This window comes from Solea senegalensis, unplaced genomic scaffold (assembly GCF_019176455.1).
Source record: "Solea senegalensis isolate Sse05_10M unplaced genomic scaffold, IFAPA_SoseM_1 scf7180000013892, whole genome shotgun sequence".
Lineage (NCBI taxonomy): Eukaryota > Metazoa > Chordata > Actinopteri > Pleuronectiformes > Soleidae > Solea > Solea senegalensis.
This window is the reverse complement of record NW_025320912.1, coordinates 11,246-36,034: the sequence shown is the minus strand read 5'-3', so window position 1 is coordinate 36,034 and position 24,789 is coordinate 11,246. Positions and strand designations below refer to the sequence as shown.

At 40.3% G+C, this 24,789-nt stretch overlaps 1 protein-coding gene across 1 annotated transcript; it reads left to right on the top strand.

Annotated features, from left to right (window-relative positions):
- Positions 1-2,634: 2,634 nt before the first annotated feature.
- On the top strand, positions 2,635-16,630 carry LOC122760662 (cation-independent mannose-6-phosphate receptor-like; the record flags this gene model as incomplete). The annotated part of the gene is made up of 21 exons (XM_044015807.1): positions 2,635-2,733; positions 3,696-3,828; positions 4,050-4,161; positions 4,918-5,026; positions 5,146-5,305; positions 6,029-6,218; positions 7,173-7,276; positions 7,532-7,696; positions 7,805-7,951; positions 9,043-9,195; positions 9,281-9,418; positions 10,486-10,633; positions 10,716-10,884; positions 12,150-12,265; positions 12,346-12,505; positions 13,176-13,352; positions 13,947-14,042; positions 14,208-14,309; positions 15,136-15,298; positions 16,131-16,307; positions 16,441-16,630. Coding segments are annotated over 21 exons (2,973 nt in total), but the record flags the coding sequence as incomplete, so codon positions are not given.
- Positions 16,631-24,789: the final 8,159 nt, after the last annotated feature.

The following is a 24,789-nucleotide window of genomic DNA, read 5'->3' as shown; positions in this document are numbered from 1 at the left end:
AGCCTTTATCAATATGTGTTTATTTTAAAGTATTATGAAACATTCTTGCACAAAACTATTGTTTTACTGATGAGTGCTCTGACTGTTTGAAATGTTATTTAAAGGGGACATGCAAAATCAACTTTTTTAACATTTTAATACTACGACACAATGAGCAGGGAATTCAACATTGCATGTTTTATTTATTTCACCGTGAATGTTGCCACCCCACCAAGTTTACTTACTGAGAGCTCCACCTTAGCTCCACCTTAGCTCCACCTTAGCTCCACCTTAGCTCCACCTTAGCTCCACCTTAGCTCCACCTTGTCCCTATAAAATGCCAGAGTGGTGCAGGCGAGGGAGGAAGAGCGGTATTATGTCAACGTGGAGGGACAAGTGTGCTGTTCGTGGCTGCACAGTGGAGCACAGTGTTTTACACAAACGTCCTAGGGACATTTTCTGCCATTCTGTTTTGATTGTTGTGCTGGATGAATAAAGCTCAAATTTTCCAGAGGGTATTAATTTTTGGTAACTGTCATCTCACTTCCTTAAATTAGCCTAAAATGGCTAAGATACGCAAGAACTTACTAATGTGTTCCTTGCGGCAGAAAACGTCACCATCCCTAAAACAGCTGTAAAAACATTATATATTAATATTTTTTTCCACTTTAAATTAGTCAGTCAGTAGAAAACTACTTCAGCCTGAAATATACATATATAATATTAATTGTGTATATATATATATATATATTTTCCCCCTATAAACAGTGTAAACATCATGGCATTTAAAGGGTTCAAATTTAATAAAATATTATTAATATTTGATCTGTATACATTTTTTTTTAAAAAAGATTGACTAATTTAAAGTGAAAAAAATATAAATGTAGTATAATAATATAAACAGTATTTTTAGAGCAGTTTTAGGGAAGGTGACATTTTCTGCCACTAGGAACAAATTAGTACGTTTTTTAAAGGGAATAATATACTAAGGTTAAAAGGCCTAAATTCTTTGTCATGATGGTTTCTCAAGAACATTTACGATCTTAATTTGATTTAAATTAACATTTTCTTTCTCCGACTCACACGTAAATTTAGAGTGGTCTAACTTGTTATTAGCTGCCGTGACAGGAAGTAGAGTCACCTGTGACCATGTTTGTGCTCGTGTGAGTCAAAGGTCGGTGAGGCTGTGGTGTGGACGCGTCGCTGACTTCCTGTCAGAGTTTTTCTCCGAGTCTCTGTAAAAAATGATAGATGACACATGTTTGACAGAGGCTCATGTGGAGAAATGAAACTGTACTGAAGTTCATTCATCCAGTGCTAAAAATGAGAACTGAAGACAGAGCGAGCATATATGATGATGATGATGATGATGAATCAGCAAAACCGTGTTTGTGGTGTAAATTAGTGGTCGAATTCAGGAGAAGTCCTCACACACACTTAAAAGAGAACTAAAGTGGGCTTAAAAACAGACGTTGTGACAGGAAAAGATGCTCATATGACTCAGTGTGGCTGAAGAGTGGGGAATGGAAAACACTTGAGGTGCTCTTGAGAAAATGCAGCAGCAGCAGAGCGTTCAACTATAAACATGGGACATAAAAAATGTAAAATCACTGTTTCAACGAAAAGTTTCCATTACCTGCAAACAAAAATGTAAATTATCTTAAAAGTTCACAGTAGTTTATGTATAAAGTGGATATAAACAGTAAATGTACACTCACTGGTCATTTTACATCAGCTCATCTGCTTGTAAAGGCAAATGTCGGCATGCAACGCCTAGTTTTGTAGACATGGTGAAGACGAGTGGCTGACATTCAAACTGAGCATCAGACTGAGGAAGGACAGTTGATTTAAGTGACTTTGAACGTGGCATCATACTCCACAAACTCGATCTACTGATCTATTTTTGATCAGAATCAGCTCAGCTCCTCCAACCAAGCACAGAAAGTAACTCACTCTGTATAAAAACTTACTGAAAACATACAAGGGTCTTTGAATGCATCTCGTAGCTGCTCCCTTTTCGCTCAAACACGCCGAAGAACCCTGCATTACTGTTCATGAAACATTCTCATATTTCAGTGAATACAGTGTAGCAGGGTTTTTTTGTGAGAAAGGGCAGTTTTAACTGAAGAAGCCTCCTGTCTTGATATAAAAATGTATTTATTTTCCCGTATTTTATTTTATCCTTTAAATCCTTGCAATATTTACTGAAAAAAAAAAAAACTAGCTCAGTGTTTCCTCTACGTTCTATATGGTGACCTCTTTTTAAAGAGCACAAATTATCATGACCCAAATCCAAAGAGCAAATTCGTGCCTTATATAGTAACTAATTAATCATTTACAATAGATAATGAATTAATCATTTTAATGTAATTTTAAACATAAACACATAAATCTTAAGTAAAAGATTGGGAAAATTCTGTAAAATTGTTATTTGGGGGCCGCAAAAATAAATATCCAGTGACCCATCTGTGGGCCACGACCCAGACTTTAGGAACCACTGTATTATAATTATATTGGGTTTTCCTCTTGAGGATTAACACTGCCTGGGATTTGCCTATAATTAACATTAACAACATCACAATTTTCCTTTTTTGCATTGTTATTATTTCATTTTATTTTGTTGTTTTAAAGATCGTTTATTTGTCTTTTTTTCAGGGGACGCCTGAGTTTGTGGCCGTGTCTCAGTGCGTCCATTACTTTGAGTGGAGGACGTACGCCGCCTGCAAGAAAGACAAGTTCAAGCCACACAAAGAGGTTTGTTGTGTTTTTTTTGTGACGAGCGACGGAACCACAGACGAGTGAGTGAGGGGTCGTGTGGCAGAGAGAAGGAAACAAAGTGACGACGTGTTAACGTGGAAACAGAAAGTTACTCAGTGACAAAGTTAGCACTGAATGATTTAAAGAACGTGTGAATCACCACGGAGGAAAAGGAATCACATTTTAATTTTAATTTTATTTTTGTTGCATATTTAATTAATAAGTTAATACATGTGAAATAGCTGGATGAATGAATGGGTGATCGTTAACATTGGAGATGAATGGATAAAAGATAAAATGAATGAATAATGTGTGTACAGTTGAACGGGTAATAGGACATAGATATAAATGGATGGATGATGGATGGATGGGTGGATTAAAGATAGAATGATTAATGGCTGATTGACAGATATATGGAGTAATGGGTGAATTAATGGATAAAAATGTAATTCATGGATGGATTGATAATGGATGGATGAGTAGATCAAAACTGAAATGAATGGGTAAAACATTGGATGATGAATGGATTAATGGGTGAATAGATGGAATATTGGATGGATCACTAGATTAAAAAATGGATGGATGAATGGATAAAAGATAAAAATTGCTTGGATTATGGATGAACAAATGGATGGATGGATGGATAGATGAGTAAGTTGAGGGTGGATTGGATGTGTGGATGGATGAATGGGTAAAAATGGATACAAATGATGGATAGATGACTGGGTACAAATTGATAAAAATGGATGGATGAATAAAAATGGATGGATGGATGAATGGGTAGATGAGGTGTGGGTGGATGATGAATGGATGGTTGATATATTATATAGAAGTAAAGATGGATGGATAGTAGGGAGGATAGGTGACCGATTAGATGGGCTAAAATTATGTATAATATTCCATCAGTGCTTCAGCGTTATAATCTGCTATAATCTGTATCTGACTGTGTGTGTGTCCAGGTTCCATGCTACGCCTTTGACTCAGACGGTAAGAAACACGACTTGAACCCTCTGATCAAAATCAGAGAGGGTTATCTGGTGGACGACGGCAACGACAGCATCGACTTCTACATCAACATCTGCCGCAGCATCAGTGAGTGACAGGGGGAGGAGCCACACACACACACACACACATAAAGGGATGTTGCAGCTAAATGTGTCTGTCGTCTTTTTTTCAAAAACAGGAAGTTGTTGCAAGTCATTTCAACACGAGACATGGACTAAAAATGACTAAACTCCTCGACGACGTGTCGGACAATAGACAAACCGCAGAGGAACGAATAATGTTAATGTGTTTTTTTTTTTCGTGTCCAGATTATCCAGAGAAATCATGTCCAGAAGACTCTGCAGCTTGTCTGGTCACCACGAACGGCTCCTACAACATGGGCTCTCCCTCCGGTCGTCTGGAGCTGGTGGGCAGTGACAGGTAACACCTGAGCTGTGTGTGAATATTATATATTTGTCAAAATGAGCCCCTTTAATTACCAGGAACTTTTCCTCTACCCAGTTCCAGCACGGCACGACTCAGCGTTGTTTTTGTGACCGTACCTGGTACCTGCTACTTTTTTTTAGCACCATTTCTAACCCGGGGAAGAGAATTCCTAGTAATCTGTGTGTTTCCCCACCGCGCCTCAAAGTTCAGGAAAGTGTTACTCGGTCGTTTCCTGCCAAAGAGCTTGGACCTTGTTGTGTGTCCGTGTGTCGCACCTTTCCTTTTTGCACCGTATTTCTGAAATGACTGATAGCGAAATGAATAAATTGTTTTTATAGGCTGCAGCCGCACTGGCCCAAACAGCTGCAAAATGTGTTCCACCAATCAGTGTTCTCCAGCACACAGCCCCGCCCCTCTAAAGTTACCAATAATCTGAAAATCTCCCTAGTCGCAAGTAGGTACTTTTTGGGGAAAGTTTTGGGGTCATTTCTGTGGAAACCAAAACCAATTTTTGTTTTTTTATGAACCACTTTCATATGACTGTTCTATTCTCTATTCTTTCCTTGCTTTGTTCTCTCCTCTCTCCTTCTCTTATTTCCTCTCCTCTTTCTGCTTCATGTCTACACACTGAGTTTATTTATTATAAAATGGTGTCAGACTTAAATGAGTTTGTTTCTATTTGGGCGATTTCAATATTTTTTTTCAGTGTTTTTTAAAGATTAATGTCTCTCCTCTCCTCTCCTCTCCCAGTCTGAGGATACAGTACGAGCTCAGCCCCGATTCGACCTCTCCGGACATCTGTCATGACGAGAAACCCGCCGTCACCATCACATTCACGTGTCCGTCCAGCAGACACTCGGTGGGTTCTGCTCATGCGTAAAAAAAACACGTCGTCGTTGTTGTTGTTGTTGTTGTTGTTGTTGTTTGAAAACCCTGAAAGACCCCGAACGGTCCCGCTTGCTGTCGTCGTCTCCACAGGGCGACATTCCCCGGATGACGGCGGGCTCGAACTGTCGCTTCGAGGTGCTGTGGGTGACAGAATACGCCTGTCACCGGGATTATCTGGAGAGTCACAACTGCAGACTGACCAGCGAGCAGCACGACATCGCCATAGACCTGACGCCGCTCACGCTGAGCTGTGAGTTCATCCTTGCATCACAAGCCCTGACTCGTAGTCTTTTTATGATTATTGTTATCCTCGTTAGAGGAAGTAACTCACTTCCTGATTTTTCATTTTTTAGCTCATTGTGAGTAATAAAAACAAGCTTTTTACATTTTTCTCTCCAGTTCATGCAGAGTCTGACACCATGTTAGCCACAGCTTAGCTTCTGCCACCCTAACCTGTCCCAGGTCAGAGCTCTGCGGCTCCTAGAAAAAGACCAAAATTGAAATTGAAATTGAAAAAAGTTGTACAATATGTTATGTGATAATTACATGTCCTGCTAAAGCAGACTGTGACAGACAGCTATGCGCTCATCACGACTGCGTGGCTTAGATTTGATGTGTACTAAAGCGCCATCAGTCTGGGTGATTTGGTCGTCACAAGGAGGTCCGGAGGTTCTACCGTAATGACAAGTATACGGGTGCAAAGCTCAGATTTTTCTGCTTTACGGTATCCATCATCCATCTATCGTCTACCGCTTTATCCTCCACGCGAGGGTCGTGTGGGGTGCTGTGAAGTTTGAGTTTTCTAGATATCACAAACATTCTAAAGCAGTTACGGTAATGACAAGTATGCATGCCAGGTAACAGAAGGGTTAAACCTTAACCAAGTTAGTAAAAACGTAACTGTAATGTTTAGAGACGTTCTAAACTGTTCCTTTAATTTATGGACCGTGTTTTCATGTGTGTGCACGCGCAGCATCAGATCATCCGTACTACGCTCACTCCGAGTCCACGGACGGCGTGGAAACCTACGTGTACTACCTGAACGTGTGCGGGCACATCCTGAACGACGAGTGCGGCGGCGACGCGCTGGTCTCGTCCTGTCAGGTGAAGAAGAGCGGAGACATGAAGAAGGTGGCGGGAAGATACCAGAACCAGACGTTACGGTAACACGTGTGTGTGTGTGTGTGTTCCTGTGTAAAGATGTGTCTTTTTCACTTTGAATTCAACCCTTAAGGATTAAGGATTAAATTGGTATTTATATCTCAAAGCTGCTTTACTCACTTCACACTTTTGCTCCCATTCACACCCTTTCACTCACACTTTCATGCAGCATGTAGACCAAACTAGTGGAGCTAGGAATCGAACCCACAACCTTGAAGTTGAAGGACAACTCTCTGTACCACTTAACTACACCCTCAAATCGCTAAAATGATCTAAAATCTTACATAAGCGGACAAAACGGATGAACTCATGTTTCGAAAAAAATTTTTTACTCCTATTTAAGGATTATTTTCATAATTAATTAGTCATTTAATCCATTAATTAAATAATCGTCTAGTCCATAAAATGATTGTTGTTTTGCAAACTATAATCACAATGTTTTGTCTATAAAACCAAAGTTTTAATGATTTCTTTGTTTCTATGGAGCAAACAAATCTGAAAATATTCACCTTTAAGAAGCTGAAATGAATTAAAACTGATTATAAAATCAGTTGCCGATTAATTTAATAATAGCTAAACTTATGTTACTAAAAAAGTGATGTATTTGTACCCAAATGTGTCTCTAAAGTAATGAACATGCACAACTACAAGTAGTTTGGGGGCGGAGCTTGAATCAGAGGGTTGGAAACACATTTTGTTGTCAAAATGAAAAATGATTATTTATTAGTCATGAGGAATAATTGGAAAGATGCTGGCTCCCCAGTGTGGCTCTTCAAAATAAATCACTAGGACTGTTCATTGGCGAGCAATGCAGCCTCTTCAGGTAAATTGTGTAATATAATAAAGATTTTTCCCACCTAAGAATGGCAATTTACAACGATAGTTTTGTGTTTTATTGAGTATAAAAAAGGTCACAAACATGTTTGTCTCTGTCCTCGTGTCTCGGTCCTCTGCAGCTATTCAGACGGAGACCTGACGTTGATTTACCCTGACGGTGACGAATGCTCCTCAGGCTTCCAGAGAATGACCATCATCAACTTTGAGTGCAACCAGACGGCATGTGAGATTATCTCTCTTTTATGAATCGCATCTAGGTTTCTCAGCATTCTGAGATTAAAATTCAGAATTCAGGGATTGAAGTCAGAATTCTGGGATTAAAGTCAGAATTCTGGGTAAAAAGTTCGACTTCTGAGAAAAGTCACAATTTTGAGAAAAAGTCACAATTGTAAGAAAAAAGAATTAATTTGCAGGTTTTCCATTTATTTTGAAAGGTCAGACGTTGTAGAGATTCTTTTTTTTTTTTGGTTTTTCGCAGCCAACGGCGGTCGAGGGAATCCTGTTTTCGCAGGCGAGACGGACTGCACGTACTACTTTGTGTGGCAGACGGCGTTTGCCTGCGTCAAAGAGAAGGAGGATCTGCTGTGTCGCCTCAGAGACGGCAACAAACACTATGACCTTTCACCCCTCACCAGATATCCAGGTGAGTTTAAACGGCTGCAAACTATTCTGTCTTTGTTCTGATTTATCTCTCGTTACCAAACACTTCTGCGTTTCTCTCTCCTTCCTCTGGACGTCGCTGCTGCTTCAGGCACAGACGCCAGTGGGAACTGGGAGGCCGTCGACGCCAACTCCATCAAGCCAAACTCGCGTATCTACCTGAACGTGTGTCACAAAGTGGTGCAGACAGGGGGCGCCACCGTCGACTGCCCAGTGAACGCTTCAATCTGTGCCGTAGGTAAGAGACGAGGACGAGGAGTTCCCTAAGATTTCCTACGAAGTTTCACCCGTTAGTGTGGACTCAGAGTCGAGCTGAGGTTAAAGTCGCTGTGACTTCACTTTTAGTATTTTAAAGGACGTATGGTGCAGCAGGACCTGGCCTTTTATCTTCACTTGATTCTGCTGGTTCCAAACCTTTTTATTCCTTGAAGCCTCTCCTTGTTTGTGTCCAAGACAAAACTGTCTTGTGCTTCCATAAAATCAAAACCAAGGTAACTCTTGAGATGTTGCCTCAGTCACAGAGGTGTTGGTAATAAATAGCTTCATAATGGACCAAAAAATGGGCTTTGTTTTTTAAATTGAATATGCACAAATGTAAGTCATTTTTATAGCCTCACAACCACCCGTGTGATCTCTGATGTTCAAGCCCCAGGTTGGGAACTCGGCTGCCCCGTGCTCTCACCGAGACCAAAGAGGTGGAACACGTGACTCCAGTTCTGAGCTCCTTACGCTGGCTTCCCGTCTGCCACAGAATTGATTTTTTAAAATATTGCTCTAAGACCACTAAAGGTCACCTGGGTCAGGTTAGGACTAAAGCTGGGTGAAACTAACTCATTCCTTTAAATCCAGCCTGAAAACCTCTCTATTTAAATGTTTTTATTGTGTTTTATTATCATTATTATTATTATTGTTGTTATGCCTTTTATAGCTTCAATGCTGCTGTTGCTGTATTTCTCTTTATTTGTTGTTAATTAAGTGGTTAACGGCGGTGAAACGTCTCTGTCTCCTTCATGCACAAATTTCAGCAAAATACCTTTTAAATGAAATATGTTAAAAAGTAGAAAGGATATTTACAAAGAAGTGTGCCTCCAATTTCTAACACCTTTTTTCTTCATTTTTACCTTCAGAATAGATTCAATAAAAACAGCCGAGCGCCTTTGAAACCAATGAAAATGACTGTAAATGTGTTGCTTTGTGCTAAATTTTGAGATAAACTGAGTCCAGGTGGAAATAATGTCCAAACCTCTGACTCATACACATACAAATACAGATCACTTATTGTATTTTTACTCATCAGTGCTGATTTTTCGCTCCGCGTCTCCGCTGCAGATGCCGCCCTCGGATCCGTCAGCCTCGGCAGCTTCCTCTCGTCTCCTCAGAAAACCAAAGTGGGGAACGACATCAGACTGGTCTACACGGATGGCAGCTTCTGCAAAGCCAAGACCAGGATCCAAACCATTCTGACCCTCAAGTGCAAACCAGGTCAGTGAGAAAACAAGGAGACGAGGTTCAGATGAGTTTATTCTGCTCATTGAGACATTCACGCTCTGTCGCCCTCGCCGTGCAGGAGATCTGGAGAGCGCTCCTGTCCTGCGGACGGTTTCGTCTAACGGCTGCGTGTACGAGCTGGAGTGGTACACGGCTGCTGCCTGTGTCCTCTCCAAGACACAAGGAGACGACTGCAGGGTGGAGGACGCTCAGGCTGGTACGACACACACACAAATAAAGTGGAAGGAACATTATTTGAGGACGTCCTGCTGGTCCTTGGGGGACAGCCTGTCCTGCGTGTTTTAGATGTTTCCTCTGCTCCAACTCGCCTTCATCACTTAAACCATACGTAGTTTGTGAGATAGATGCAGGAGAAGACAGTCTCCAGCTGTTTTGGATGTCCCAAATAGAGTTATTTGCCTACTAAAGGGTTAAACAAGGTCTTAAACCCTTTAAAGAAGAAAATGTTCTTACTTTGCCAAAATGTCCTCACTCTTTATGGTTTATAGGAGTTTTTTTCAAAGCCCCAAATACAAGAACCCACACACGCAGACAGCTGTGCTGTCTTCCGCTCATTTGGACAGCCTAAACAAAGCCTTCTTTTCTAACTTTAACCATAACCAGTTAATGCTCTAACTCGTGTTTATGGCAGAATTTGTTTGGTTTTAACGAAAATATGTAGAAAACTGTCAAATTAGGAAGTGTGTTAAGTCATTAATAAGAAAAAATGTTCCTATTTGGAAGAATTAGTTGTCTTTGTGACATAAAAATCAAAGTGTGTGTTCAGTAAAATTGGATTTTAGTGGGTTCTTCTTTAGAGGTTTTTCATGACATATCTTGCGATTATTTTGACAGTGATGTGATTCTCGATATCGGAGGAAACAGTCATTTTTTACATCATTATTCTCATCTCAGGAGCAAAAACAATAAACCCAATAAAAGACAAGAAAAGACTCAAGTCACGAGCTTCTCTTTGCTCTAAATGTTCATTATCAGTCATCAGAGGACTTGTTTTTCTGTTCGCCTCCTATCAGTCTCACACTCCTTGTCTTTTGACAGTTGAAAGTGGGCGGAGCCTGATGATAAAGGCTCAAATCCATATTGTTGACCTTTGCTCCCACACAATGTTTACATTTAAAAATCTTAAAGTAAGTGAAATCCACTTCCTGGTGTTTGAATGACGTTGAGGAGAAGGAGAAGCCTGTGCTGCCCTCTGGTGGCTGCTCCGCTGTACTTACCCCTCTCTGTGATCTCACCTCTGCTGCTGCTGCTGCTCCTCCACAGGCTTCTCCTTCGACTTGTCGCCTCTCACCAAAGACGGCGGCTTCTACAACGTCACCAGCGGGAACTACGACTACTACGTCAACGTGTGCGGCGCCGTCAAAGCCGCCAACTGTCCCGCGACGGCCGGAGCGTGTCAGGTTGAAAAGAGGTGATTCTTTTAGTCCTTTAATGATTTTTCTGCTTGTCAATTGTACGATATCATACTTTTGTTTGTTTGTTTGTTTGTTTAGTTCTTGGAATCTCGGGGAAGCGAACGCCCGCCTGTCGTACTACGACGGCCTGATCCAGCTGAGCTACGCCAACGGCTCGCAGTACAACAACAAAGAGCACACGCGCAGATCCACGCTCATCTCCTTCCTCTGTGACCCAGAAGCCGGAGCTGGGAGTCCAGAATACCAGGTTAAACTCCCGGAAACTTTCCCCTTTTCCTTTACGTTGTTCAAGCAAGAGGTTCGAGCGATACGTGGGTCATTCTGTGACCGGTTGTTTTTGAGCTAATCCACTTTATTCCCGGAGAAGCGACGAGAGAAACGCAGAATTAGCCGAACGCCGTTTCTTTCCAGTGTCAAATCAAAGTGGAAGTGGAGGCTTGCTATTATCCTACAGTCTGAAAATCACCTGATGTGGAAACTAAAACCCAGACTAAGACATAAGATTGTGTCCCATGATTGACAGAACGCGATTGCTGTGTAGATACTGATTTGTCCGAGTTAACTTAATCCTCGACATTGTTCTAATCTGAGATTTACGCTGTTAAAATATCACCAAAAAGAGTCCATTTAAGTCTGTTACTCTCAGCGTTGTTTGAATTTTTTGTTTTCTTGACACAAATATTAACAGACAAGAAACAAACAAGAAAAAAAGTAAAAACTATGGTGCAAAAGTGCAAAAATATGTAAATAAAAACCAATTTTTAGTTAAAGCAGTTAAAGGGGGGTGAAGGCAAACACTAAAAACTGAGTTAACTTCAACATAAATCCAGATTATATCCTTTTCTAATCAGAATTTGTGATGATTTGACAGTAATTCCCATAATTCATGCATGAGAGGAATGAGGTGGATAAATCTGTGTCCGTTTTATTGTCTTTTGTCTTCTGCAATTGTCTCTTAATTCTATCTCGTGTTTGTCTGATGATTTTATGCTTTGTTAAATTCTATTCTGTTTTTTATTCCAAATCAATCATCGACAAGTTGGTACTTGGTTGAAATCGCTCATGTTTTGCAGTCTGCACTCCAGCGCACTTATATAAGTTAGTTAAGTTAAGTTAAGTTAGTTTTTATTAATCCCCTTAGGGAAAGTATTCCTCTGCATTTTGACCCATCCTAGAATTAGGAGCAGTGGGCTGCCACACTGAGTGGCGCCCGGGGAGCATTGGGGGTTGGGTACCTTGCTCAGGGGTACCCCAGCCCTTTTTGGCCGGGTGGGGATAATATATACAGTATTTTAAATAAAAATAACCTATTTAATACATAATGCAGCTCATTAAAAAAACTCATCTGTCAAATTACGCCTTTTTTGATCTTAGCAGCAATTTTTTCTGGCCAGATAATTGAAGGATAATTTGTCTACGTTTTAGTTCTAACCGTTTTTATCTCCCGGGTCTTTGTAAATCTTTGGTTAACATGTAAATTTAAAGCCGCGCCTTTTCGCTTTGTGAGCGCAGGTTGAAGACAAGTACACGTATAACTTCCGCTGGTACACGTCCTACGCTTGTCCCGAGAGGCCTCACGAGTGTCTGGTGACCGATCCGCTGACGCTGGAGCAGTACGACTTGTCCAGGTAACGCGTCGCCTTCTCTTTAGGCCGCAGTAACAAATGAACCGTATTTTAAAAACTCTCTTTAATTCTTGTGTTTCTAGTCTGTCTCGCTCCGTCACCAACAGCAACTGGCAGTCCATGGATCTGTCGGACACCACCAACCTGAGGAAGTACTACATCAACGTGTGCCGGCCGATCAGCGCCGTGCCGGGCTGCGACCGCCACGCGTCCGTCTGCCAGATGAAGTACATCCCAGAGCAGGCGAGTTCACACAAACACAACCACAACTAAAATTGAAAAAGCATTTTCGTTAAAAACTAGGAACGATGACAAACTTTAACTGAATTGTGTGTTTTATAAAACCAAGTAAAATTGTGGTGAAAATGTGCTTGTAAATTCATTTCATGCATAAATAATCATTATTCATATTGTTTCTGCTTCTTAAATGTGAATTATTTCTTAATTTCTTTGCTCCAGATAACAAAGAAATCCTTAAAAGTGAAAGACATGGTCAGGGAACACTCCCACTCAGTGTGGAGGTTTGAATGAATGAATGAGTGAAATAAAGTAATGAATCAGCAAAAGTCAGGAAAATATAGCCTGCTTTTAATGACATGACTATATCAGCTGTTACTTGGGACACAAACTCATAATAATGTTGGAAAATGTTTCTTAACCCTGGAAATAATCATGTTCTCAAATGTCTTTGTTTTGAAAAATCAAAGAAAACAGGAAATATTCACATTTTACAAGCTGGAAAATCAAAGAAAATCTGAAATATTAACATTTAAGAAGCTGAAAAAAAGAAACCCAGGAAATATTCACATTTAAGAGGCTTAAAAATCAACGATAACTGGAAATATTTACATTTAAGGGGCTGAAAAATCATTAAAAATGACATTTGTCATTGTCCTGTTTTCCGCTCCCTCAGGGGATTCTGGAGGAAGTGGTCGCCGTGAGTAACATGGGAGTTTCCAAGCGCGGTCCCGTCGTGGAGGGACAAGACAAACTGCTGCTGGAGTTCACCGACGGCTCCGTCTGCGAGTCTGAGGGTCTGAAGCTCACGTACACGACACGCATCCACCTGGTCTGCTCCAGAGGAACTGTGGTACGTCAACGCCTCTGTGTCTGCACTGTAAAAAGATCCTTAAAGCAGTCAACAGTCACTGGTGTCACTACTTCATGTGTCCTCACGGTGGCGCTGCTCACATGAATGAGGGAACTTTGGTGAAAGTTTGGTAGTAGTTGTGAGAGTAGTTGGTAGTATTGTTTTTAGGTTTTCATTAGTTGCTTTACAGGTAGTTCAGTAGTTCTGGTAGTAGTCGTCTGAGTAGTAGTTGGTTTCGTAGTATTGTGATAGTAGTTTTAGTAGTCATTTTGTTTAGTAGTAGTTTCTGGGAGTCAATGGAGCAGTGGGTGGGGCGAGGACGCTGGGCTCCTGTGTGATGATTGGAGGAAGTGTCTGAAAGGCGGAGCCAGTTTTTGATTGACAACGTTGCAGAAACAAACACGACAGCTTGTCCGCCTCAGTCCTGTGTGAAGTCTGTAGACAAACAGCTGCTCGTTGTGTGTTATTTACCCGGTGATAGAAACCATTTACACTGCAGATAAAAACACTATTATAACATTTCACTTTTACATTATAGTCGTGTTTCCTTGTTCTCTAGTTAGTGTGTAACTCTGTGTGTGTGTGTGTTTTCAGTCTGCAGGCCCGCGCTTCCTCATGTACCAGAACTGTACTGCCAACTTCATGTGGGAGACCCGAGCGGCCTGTGCCATCAAAACCACCAAGAACAACGTGAGTTCACAGACGTGACGACAACAAGTCAATTATCATCATCCCTGGTTCAACAAAGACCAGATTAGACAGATTAGTATATAGGTTTATTTATTTTTTTTACTTAATATCTAATGACTAGTTCATATATGTCTTTTTTTTGTTGTTGTTGTCTTTACGTCTCAGAGCTGTGCCGTCGTCGATCCCAACACTGGTTTTGAATTTAACCTCCTGCCTTTGGCGACAGAGTCTGGATACAAGCAGAGCGCTAATGGAAAAGACTTCCTGGTAATGAATGACGTGTTTTTCCTACAGTAGATGACGCAGCTGTCCTGTATGTTATATAATAATATTTAGTGATACATATACTCCCATCAATAACATAATTGTCTTGTTTCACTTGAAATCCGTATGTCTGAATATGTTTGGCGCTGTTTAGTTACTGTTTTGGTCTGGAATCTAAACTAATCTAACATTATTATCTTGATATAAATCAAATCAATGTCTATTTATATAGCACTTGTAGCACTAGCAAAAAATAAATCATAAAAACATGCAATAACATAGCGAGAATGGGGGAAAATGTCATTGTAAAAGAGTCAGTAAAATTAGAAATTGTAGGATTAAGTAGAGTGGGAAAGTGTCGTTGTTTTAGTGATTATTTAAAGCTGTTCTAAATAAATATGTTTTGAGTTTATTGTTAAAAAAAACCTGGTGTGTAACTGAACACAAACCAAAAAACCTGAATAACAATAATAAAAAAATCTAATTATATTCAATTGTTGTAGTGGAGCCAGGTTAATTGACCACAAACTCTATATTTATAATATTTTGGGAATCGTCTCAAAAGATCAATAAATTTAAACTTTAAAAAATAAAAACAACTTAAAACATAAAACCTAACTAAATTCATTTATTTAGGGGCTGTATTTTTTACATGAATAGCGTGAAGTAGGGTTGAAATTGTAATCTTTTTGTCCTATTTTTATGATCTTTTCCTCATGCACATAGAATAAAATCTTAATTGTTGGAGTTAAATGCAAGAATATTAAAAATAAAGATGATAAACAAAGAGCACAAACACTAACACCTGCTTCATCATCCATTCATCCAGGTGAACATCTGCTCAGACATGGCGGGGTGTGGTCAGGGCGTGGCTGGCTGTGAGCTGTATGACGGACACGTCTCCAGTCCAGTGGGCGTGGAGAGGACGCTGCAGTATTCCACCGACGGTCTCCTCCAACTGACGTACAAGGGACCGCTGGACGACCCCACAGGTGACCTCACACACACATTGAAAAGGTCCCGGTGTGTGAGAATGAGTGACATCTAGTGGCGAGACGTAGTCGGGGACCCACGGTGGCCTTCGTGCACCGGAAAGGGTGTCGCTCTTCTACGTTTGTGTCGTAAATCCGAGTTATAGTTGGTTATTTATGTCTGTTTTTTTCATTTGTTGATTCATTCTGCAACAAAATGTGTTTAAAATCACGTAATTTACACCAAAACAAACCGTTTTATTTGGACATGAACTGTGAGTTATTCACAGAATAATTATAATTTCACCTGACCCCAAACCAAATCAAGTGATTTTTACACTCATGTAAACATATTAATAGGTAGTTTATTCAACTTATGTCAATAAATCCTCAATTTTAAATGATAAATTTGGGGCATTTGGCATCTCACAAGTTTTTGTTTTTATAAAACATTGTCTTCAAAAGGCTTCTTGTAAAAGTAAGTCAATGGTAAATATGAGTGAAACAAGTCATGTATGTGCGACACAATGACAATAACAAGCTTGAATTCCTGAATTTAGCAAAATATAGCCATGTAAAAAGTCATATACTGCATATACATATACAGTATATATGTATGTATGTATGTATATATACATACATATATATATATATATATACACACACAAAAATTAGAAAAATGCACATTAAACTCCGGTACATTCATTTTTTTTGAATACAGATGAGTCAGATTTGAGCAAATTTGCACCCACAGGCCTCTGTCACCACATTTGTTATGATTCTCTTTAAAACCCTTTAAATGTACATATTTATTGACTCTTCTTCATCTCCTCCTCCTCCTCCTCCTCCTCAGCGACTCGCGACACCTTCACCATAAACTTTGTGTGCGATCCCAACTCTCACGCGGGTTCGCTGAAAGTGCTGCGCGAGGAGCTGAGCTCTCTGCCCAACCACGTGGTCCACGACGTCCTCTTCGAGTTCTCCACCGCTCTGGCCTGCGTCCCCTCCCCCGTCGACTGCCTGATCACCGGTATGAACACACACGTTTTATTGTAGTTTTATTGTAAGTAAAAAATCCGTTTTCTTAAATGATTATTTATGTCATATTTTTGTTGACTCAGTAAATGAGATTTTTGTAATTACAACCTTCCCGTTTCCTCCAGATCCTCACGGGAACGAATACGACCTGAGTCACCTGGCCCGGGACGAAGGAGACAGTCCCTGGATCGCCATAGATACCGACTCAGTCAAGTCGCGCAGCTTTTACATCAACGTGTGCAAACCTCTGCCTCCAGTCACAGGATGTCCAGGTGAGTGAAAGTGTTTCTTTCACTGTAATGTCAAAATGTCACAAATAGACATAAAATCACAACACACTCTTGTTAAGTTTTTTTTTAGGGTTCGAGCAACAAGGTTGCAAGAACCCTATTGAAACTGGAAGGATTATTATTAGGGTTCGAGCAACAAGGTTGCAAGAACCCTATTGAAACTGGAAGGATTATTATTAGGGTTCGAGCAACAAGGTTGCAAGAACCCTATTGAAACTGTGAAGATTATTCTTATTAGGGTTCGAGCAACTTGGTTGCAAGAACCCTATTGTTCGAGCAACTTGGTTGCAAGAACCCTATTGTAATCGCTAGGATTATTCTTATTAGGGTTCGAGCAACTTGGTTGCAAGAACCCTATTGTAATCGTAAGAGTTATTAGGGTTCGAGCAACTTGGTTGCAAGAACCCTATTGAAACTGCGAAGATTATTCTTATTATTATTATTTTTCCTCTAAATGAATCGCCTTTTTGAGGCCCTGAACATGCCCCAAAACTCACCAATTTTTGCAAGCACATCAGACCTGGTGAAAATTTACGTTTATTAGTGTTTCCGGGAATGTGCGTTAAAAAATGAAAGTGGGCGGGGCAAATAACTGCTCCAGCCCCTAAAACTTGTCGTCCTGAGGAGCATGTTTAATGTACATGCACGAAACTTGGTACACGCGTTCCTTGGGTCGGGACGGTCAAAAAACCTAGGCAAGCCTAAGCTCTAAAACGAACAGGAAAGCCGCCATCTTGGATTGAAAGTTCATTTTTTGCCGATTTTGGCCATTTCGCACCATCGGTATTTGAACGAACTTGTCCTAGAGCTTACATGGGATCACGTTCAAACTTGGTGAGGTCACTTTGGACAAGTTGAGGATCTAAAGTTGCTAAAAACTTTTTAATAAGTATCATGGCGTACGAGAAAGGGGCCGGCAAAGTTGGTGAAAATTTTTATTTTTCACCACAGGCAACAAAACTCTTATAACTTTGCGATAGAAGGTCACTTCCCAACCAAATTACCTAGGGTTGATGATGGACCATTGCTGAAGAAGTCTGTGGAAAAACTGTAAATTTTTAGCACAGCGCCTCCTTGTGGTAACAGAAAATACAACAAATACACAATTTCGGTAATAACTTTTACATAGTTAATCGTATCAAACTCAAAATTTGTGACAACATTTAAAACACATGAAAGATGATGCGTGCTTATTATGATAACAAATGGTTCAACGGTGTTGCCATAGCAACACTGCAAAGTCAGATATTTGTGACAAAAAAACAAACTGCTACAACTTTGCGAATCTGAGTCCAATCTGAACCAAACTTGCTAGGATTGATGATAGTCCGGCCCTGAAGACACCTATATGAAAATATTCACTTTCAAAAACAGCGCCCCCTTGTGACAGCAGACACTATGACACCTGATATTTGAATGAACTTGTCCTAGAGTTTTTGTGCGATCACCTTGAAAATTGGTGAGGTCACTGTGAACAAGTTGCCAAGCATAAGTTCCTGAAAGCTTTTTAAAATGTCGCTCGGTGTACGAGATAGGGGGCGCCAAAGTTGGTGTTCATTCATATTTTTCACAACAAAAGGCAAAACTCTTACAACCCGTAAAACTTGTCCTCCTGAGGAGCACGTTGAATGTACATGCACAAAACTTGGTACTCACGCGTTCGTTAGGTCCAGACGGTCAAAAAAGTCAGCGTAGCCGAAGCTCTAAAATGAACAGGAAAGCCGCCATTTTGGATTGAAAGTACATTTTTTGCAGATTTTGGCCATTTCGCACCAATGGTATGTGAACGCACTTGTCATAGAGCTTTAAAGGGATCACCTTCAAACTGGGTGAGGTCACTGTGAATAAGTTGAGGATCTAAAGTTATTAAAAGTTTTTTAAAATGTCACATGGTTTTTGAGATAGGGGGCGCCAAAGTTGGCGTTCATTCATATTTTTCACAACAAAAGGCGAAACTCTTACAACCCGTAAAACTTGTCCTCCTGAGGAGCACGTTTAATGTACATGCACTAAACTTGGTACTCACGCGTTCCTTAGGTCAGGACGGTCAAAAAATTCAAAGCAGCCTATGCTCTAAAACGAACGGGAAAGCCGCCATCTTGGATTGAAAGTACATTTTTTGCAGATTTTGGCCATTTCGCACCAATGGTATGTGAACGCACTTGTCATAGAGCTTTCATGGGATCACCTTGAAACTTTGTGAGGTCACTGTGGACAAGTTGAGGATCCAAAGGTATCAAAATCTTTTCATTAAGTATCACGGCGAACAAGAAGAAGGGCGGCAAAGTTGGCAAAAATCACGATTCCTCGCAACACACAACAATCTCTCATAACTTTGCCATGGAAGGTCAGATATTAACCAAACAAGTGACAATCGATGATGGGCCCTTGCTAAAGATGTCTATGCAAAAACTGTAAATTTTGAAAACATCGCCTCCTGGTGGTGGCAAACACTAGGAAGTCTGGTATTTCGCAACACACAACAAACTCTTATAACTTTGCGATTGAAGGTCAGATCTTAACCAAACTTGTGATGATCGATGATGGGCTTTTGCTGAAGATGCCTATGCAAAAACTGTAAATTTTGGAAACAGCGCCACCTGGTGGTAACAGAAAGTACAAGTTCACAATTTCCCTTATAACTTTAACAAATTTCCTTGTATCAAACTCAAAATTTGGGAAAACATTCAAAACACATGGTAGATGATGCGTGCCTAATATGATAACAAATTGTTCAACAGTGTTGCCATGACAACACTGCAAAGTCAGATATTTGCGACAAAAAACAAACTGCTACCACTTTGCGAATACTATTCCAATCTGAACCAAACTTGCTAGGATTGATGATAGTCAATCCCTGAAGATGCCTATATGAAAATATTCACTTTCAAAAACAGTGCCCCCTGTTGACGGCAGACAATATGACGTCTGGTATTTCGCTACAACAACAAACTCTTATAACTTTGCGATGGAAGGTCAGATCTTAACCAAACTCGTGACGATCGATGATGGGATATTGCTGAAGATGCTCATGCAAAAACTGTACATTTTGAAAACAGCGCCTTCTGGTGGTAACAGAAAATACAATTTCACAATTTCCCTTATAACTTTAACAAATTTCATTGTATCATACTCAAAATGAATGAAAACATGTAAAACACATGGTAGATGATGCTTGCTGAATATGATAACAAATCGTTCAACTGTGTTGCCTGGCAAAAATGCAAAGGATTCCCTCAACTGAGTGGTTTGTTCATGCAGTAACCATTGCTCGCCACATGATGGAGGCATTTGCCTACAAATCTATCAAATCTAACATTTACAGTTTCTCATGCTGCTCTAATTGGGATTGTTGTATCCACTTGAAACTTGATACGTGAGACCTCAGACCCGTCCGGAACATGTCTGTAAAGCAGTAATGCCAAAGTCAAATACACGGGGGCCAAAATAAAAAAAATGGTACAGGTGGAGGGTTAAATATTTATTAAAACTTGCAATTACTGCACATATTGAACCAATACCAATACCAATACCACAGCCTATATTGCACTCAATCATTAAATTAAATAAAATAAAATAAAATAAAATAAAATAAAATTAAATTAAATTAAATTAAATTAAATTAAATTAAATTAAATTAAATCAGTTGCAATATTTTCTCAAGGCTCTTTCAGTAACAAATTGAAAACGTTTTTCCTTCTTCTTCTTTTTAACAGGTAAACAGCAAAATGTTATTTTCCTTCAAAGCTCAATGGCAAGATAAATGCAAAAATGAAACAGCATGTTACAAAACAAATCAGTGTGCTGCTCTGATCCTCACCAATGTCTGTCTTTTATAATAAAATTAGAAGTTAGTGCAAACTTGAAAAGTGCAAAACAGTTGCATGTTTCATAGTGCCTTCTTAAGTTATATTCTTTCATAACGACACACTGTCTCCACACACAAGACACACAGGCTTTCCTTTTACTTCGGTGAACATTATTCTGCCTCCCACCTGTCTTGAAAACCCTGTTTTCACCGTCTACTTTTCTATTTGTCTATTTGGGGGAGAGGGAGATGAAAAATGACAGCAATGTTTAGTCCTCCACTGTGACTGTGATGCTGTTCATGAATGATGACACGGGATCGCACTCGCAGTGCATCTTGGGATTTGTAGTATTATGGTGCTGAGGGCACATAATAGTGCAAGCCGGTTTTAATAGTAATTAAAAATCATCCCGCTAGCCAGACATAACTCATTCACGGGCCTTGATTCTGACATATGTGCTGTAAAGGATAACCTCCCTACAGGAAGTAGAACTCCCGAAACAGGAAGTCAAGTCTAACATTTTCCAATCTTCACAAAACTTGATATGTGAGTCAAAGGAACGTCCCTGAACACGTTTACGGACACACCTTTCACCAAACAGGAAGTCGGCCATTTTAAACAGGAAGTGCCATCTAACTTAGCACATGGACGCTGAAAATAGTCTAAGCTGAAAATTACTACTGCCGCAAGCGGTGAATGAACGGAAGATGAGCTAGACGACTCGCACGGCGAGGTGGGCGCAGGGAGACCCGCGAGCCGTCAAGCTCGAACCCGTTGATTACCGCTTGCGGTACTAGTTCTTCTTATTCTTCTTCTTCCGCCCGCCAAATGAATCGCGTTTTCGAGGCCCTGAACATACCCAAAAACTCACCAATTTTTGCAACTGCATCAGACCTGGTGTAAATTTACGTTTATTAGTGGTTCGGGGAATGCACGTCAAAAAATGAAAGTGGGCGGGGCTAACGACTGACGCAAAAAACTTCTATTAGGTCATCTGCTCTCTGGTTTAACGTACATGAACGAAACTTGGCACACATGTTCATGAGGTGGGGACGGTCAAAAAAGTCGATGACAACTTCCCTGTGAATCCTACAGGAAGGACGCCATCTTGGATTGCACGCCAAAACAGAGGCGATTTTGGCCATTTCGCACCATCGGTATTTGAACGAACTTGTCCCAGAGCTTACATGGAATCACGTTCAAACTTGGTGAGGTCACTGTGGACAAGTTGAGGATCTAAAGTTCCTGAAAACTTTTTAATAAGTATCATGGCGTACGAGAAAGGGGGCGTCAAAGTTGGTGAAAATTCACGATTTTCGCCACACGCAACAAAACTCTTATAACTTTGCGATAGAAGGTCCGATCTTAACCAAACTTGTGGCGATTGATGATGGGCCCTTGCTGAAGAGGCCTATGCAAAAACTGTCAAGTTTGTAAACATCGCCTCCTGGTGGTGGCAGAAAATTAAAAAAAAAAATTACTTTTACAATTTCGGGAATAACTTTTACAGAGATTATCGTATCAAACTCAAAATTGGTAAAAATCACCATAAACACAAGGTAGATGATGCATGCTCAATATGATGGCGTAGAGTTACATGATGTTGCCATGGTAATGATGCGAAGTCGGATTTTTGCGACAAAAAAACAAACTGCTCCCACTTTGCGAATCCTAGTCCAATCTGAACCAAACTTGCTAGGATTGATGATAGTCCGGCCCTGAAGACACCTATATGAAAATATTCACTTTCAAAAACAGCACCCCCTGGTGACGGAGACAATATGACCTCTGGTATTTGAATGAATTAATCCTAGAGTTCTTGTGCGATCACCTTTAAACTTGGTCAGGTCACTGTGAACCAGTTGAGGAACTTAAGTTATCAAAAGTTTTTTAAAATGTCTCATGGTGTACGAGATAGGGGGCGCCAAAGTGGGTGTAAATTCCTATTTTTCACAACAAAAAGCGAAACTCTTATAACTTTGCGATGGAAGATCCAATCCCAACCAAACTTCCTATGATTGATAATGGGTAGTTGCTGAAGGCGACTATATTGCCGAAAACAATACATTTTGAAAACAGCGCCTCCTGGTGGTGGTAGAAAATACAAAAAAAAAAAAACTGTCACAACTTTGCCAATCCTGGTCTAATCTGAGCCAAACTTGCTAGGATTGTTGATAGTCTGGCCCTGAACAAACCTATGTGAAAATATTTCAAGTCAAAATCAGCGCCCCCTGGTGAAAGTGGACGGGCCAAAAACCTGCTCCACCCCCTAAAACTTGTGGTCCTGAGGAGCACGTTTAATGTACATGCACGAAACTTGGTACACGTGTTCCTTAGGTCGGGCCGGTCAAAAAAGTCAGCGTAGCCTATGCTCTAAAACTAACAGGAAAGCCGCCATCTTGGATTGAAAGTAAATGCTTTGCTGATTTTGGCCATTTCACACCAATGATATTTGAACAGATTTGTCCTAGATCTTTCATGGGATCACCTTCAAACTTGGTGAGGTCACTTTGGACAAGTTGAGGATCCAAAGGTATCAAAATCTTTTCAATAGGTATTATGGCGTAAGAGTAAGGGGCCGGCAAAGTTGGTGAAAATTTTAATGTTTCGCCACAGGCAACAAAACTCTTATAACTTTGCGATAGAAGGTCACATCCCAACCAAATTACCTAGGGTTGATGATGGACCATTGCTGAAGAAGTCTGTGAAAAAAACGTAAATTTTGAGCACAGTGCCTCCTTGTGGTAACAAAATATACAAAAAAAAACAATTTCGGTTATAACTTTTACAGAGTTAATCGTATCAAACTCAAAAATTGGGAAAACATTTAAAACACATGTTCGATGATGCGTGCTTAATATGATAACAAATCGTTCAACGGTGTTGCCACAGCAACACTGCAAAGTCAGATATTTGTGACAAAAAACAAACTGCTACAACTTTACGAATCCGAGTCCGATCTGAACCAAACTTGCTTGGATTGATGATAGTCCAGCCCTGAAGACGCCTATATGAAAATATTCACTTTCAAAAACAGCGCCTCCTGGTGACAGCAGACACTATGACACCTGGTATTTGAATGAACTAGTCCTAGAGTTTATGTGCGATCACCTTTAAACTTTGTGAGGTCACTTTGGACAAGTTGAGGATCTAAAGTTATTAAAAGTTTTTCAAAATGTCGCATGGTTTTCGAGATAGGGGGCGCCAAAGTTGGCGTTCATTCATATTTCTCACAACAAAAGGCAAAACTCTTACAACCCGTAAAACTTGTCCTCCAGAGGATCACGTTGAATGTACATGCATGAAACTTGGTACTCACGCGTTCCTTAGGTCCAGACGGTCAAAAAAGTCAGCGTAGCCGAAGCTCTAAAGCGAACAGGAAAGCCGCCATCTTGGATTGAAAGTACATTTTTGGGAGATTTTGGCCATTTCGCACCAATGGTATGTGAACTAACTTGTCATAGAGCTTTTGTGCGATCACCTTTAAACTTTGTGAGGTCACTGTGGACAAGTTGAGGATCTAAAGTTATTAAAAGTTTTTCAAAATGTCCCATGGTTTTCGAGATAGGGGGCGCCAAAGTCGGCGTTCATTCATATTTCTCACAACAAAAGGCAAAACTCTTACAACCCGTAAAACTTGTCCTCCTGAGGAGCACGTTGAATGTACATGCACTAAACTTGGTACTCACGCGTTCCTTAGGTCGGGACGGTCAAAAAATTCAAAGCAGCCTAAGCTCTGAAACGAACAGGAAAGCCGCCATCTTGGATTGAAAGTACATTTTTAGCAGATTTTGGCCATTTCGCACCAATGGTATGTGAACGCACTTGTCAAAGAGCTTTAATGGGATCACCTTCAAACTTTGTGAGGTCACTGTGGACAAGTTGAGGATCCAAAGGTATCAAAATCTTTTCATTAAGTATCACGGCTAACAAGAAGAAGGGCAGGAAAGTTGGCGAAAATCACGATTCCTCGCAACACACAACAATCTCTTATAACTTTGCCATGGAAGGTCAGATATTAACTAAACAAGTGACAATCGATGATGGGCCCTTGCTAAAGATGTCTATGCAAAAACTGTAAATTTTGAAAACATCGCCCCCTGTTGACGGCAGACAATATGACGTCTGGTATTTCGCTACAACAACAAACTCTTATAACTTTGCGATGAAAGGTTAGATCTTAACCAAACTAGTGACGATCGATGATGGGATCTTGCTGAAGATGCTTATGCAAAAACTGTACATTTTAAAAACAGCGCCTTCTGGTGGTAACAGAAAATACAATTTCACAATTTCCCTTATAACTTTAACAAATTTCATTGTATCATACTCAAAATGAATGAAAACATGTAAAACACATGGTAGATGATGCTTG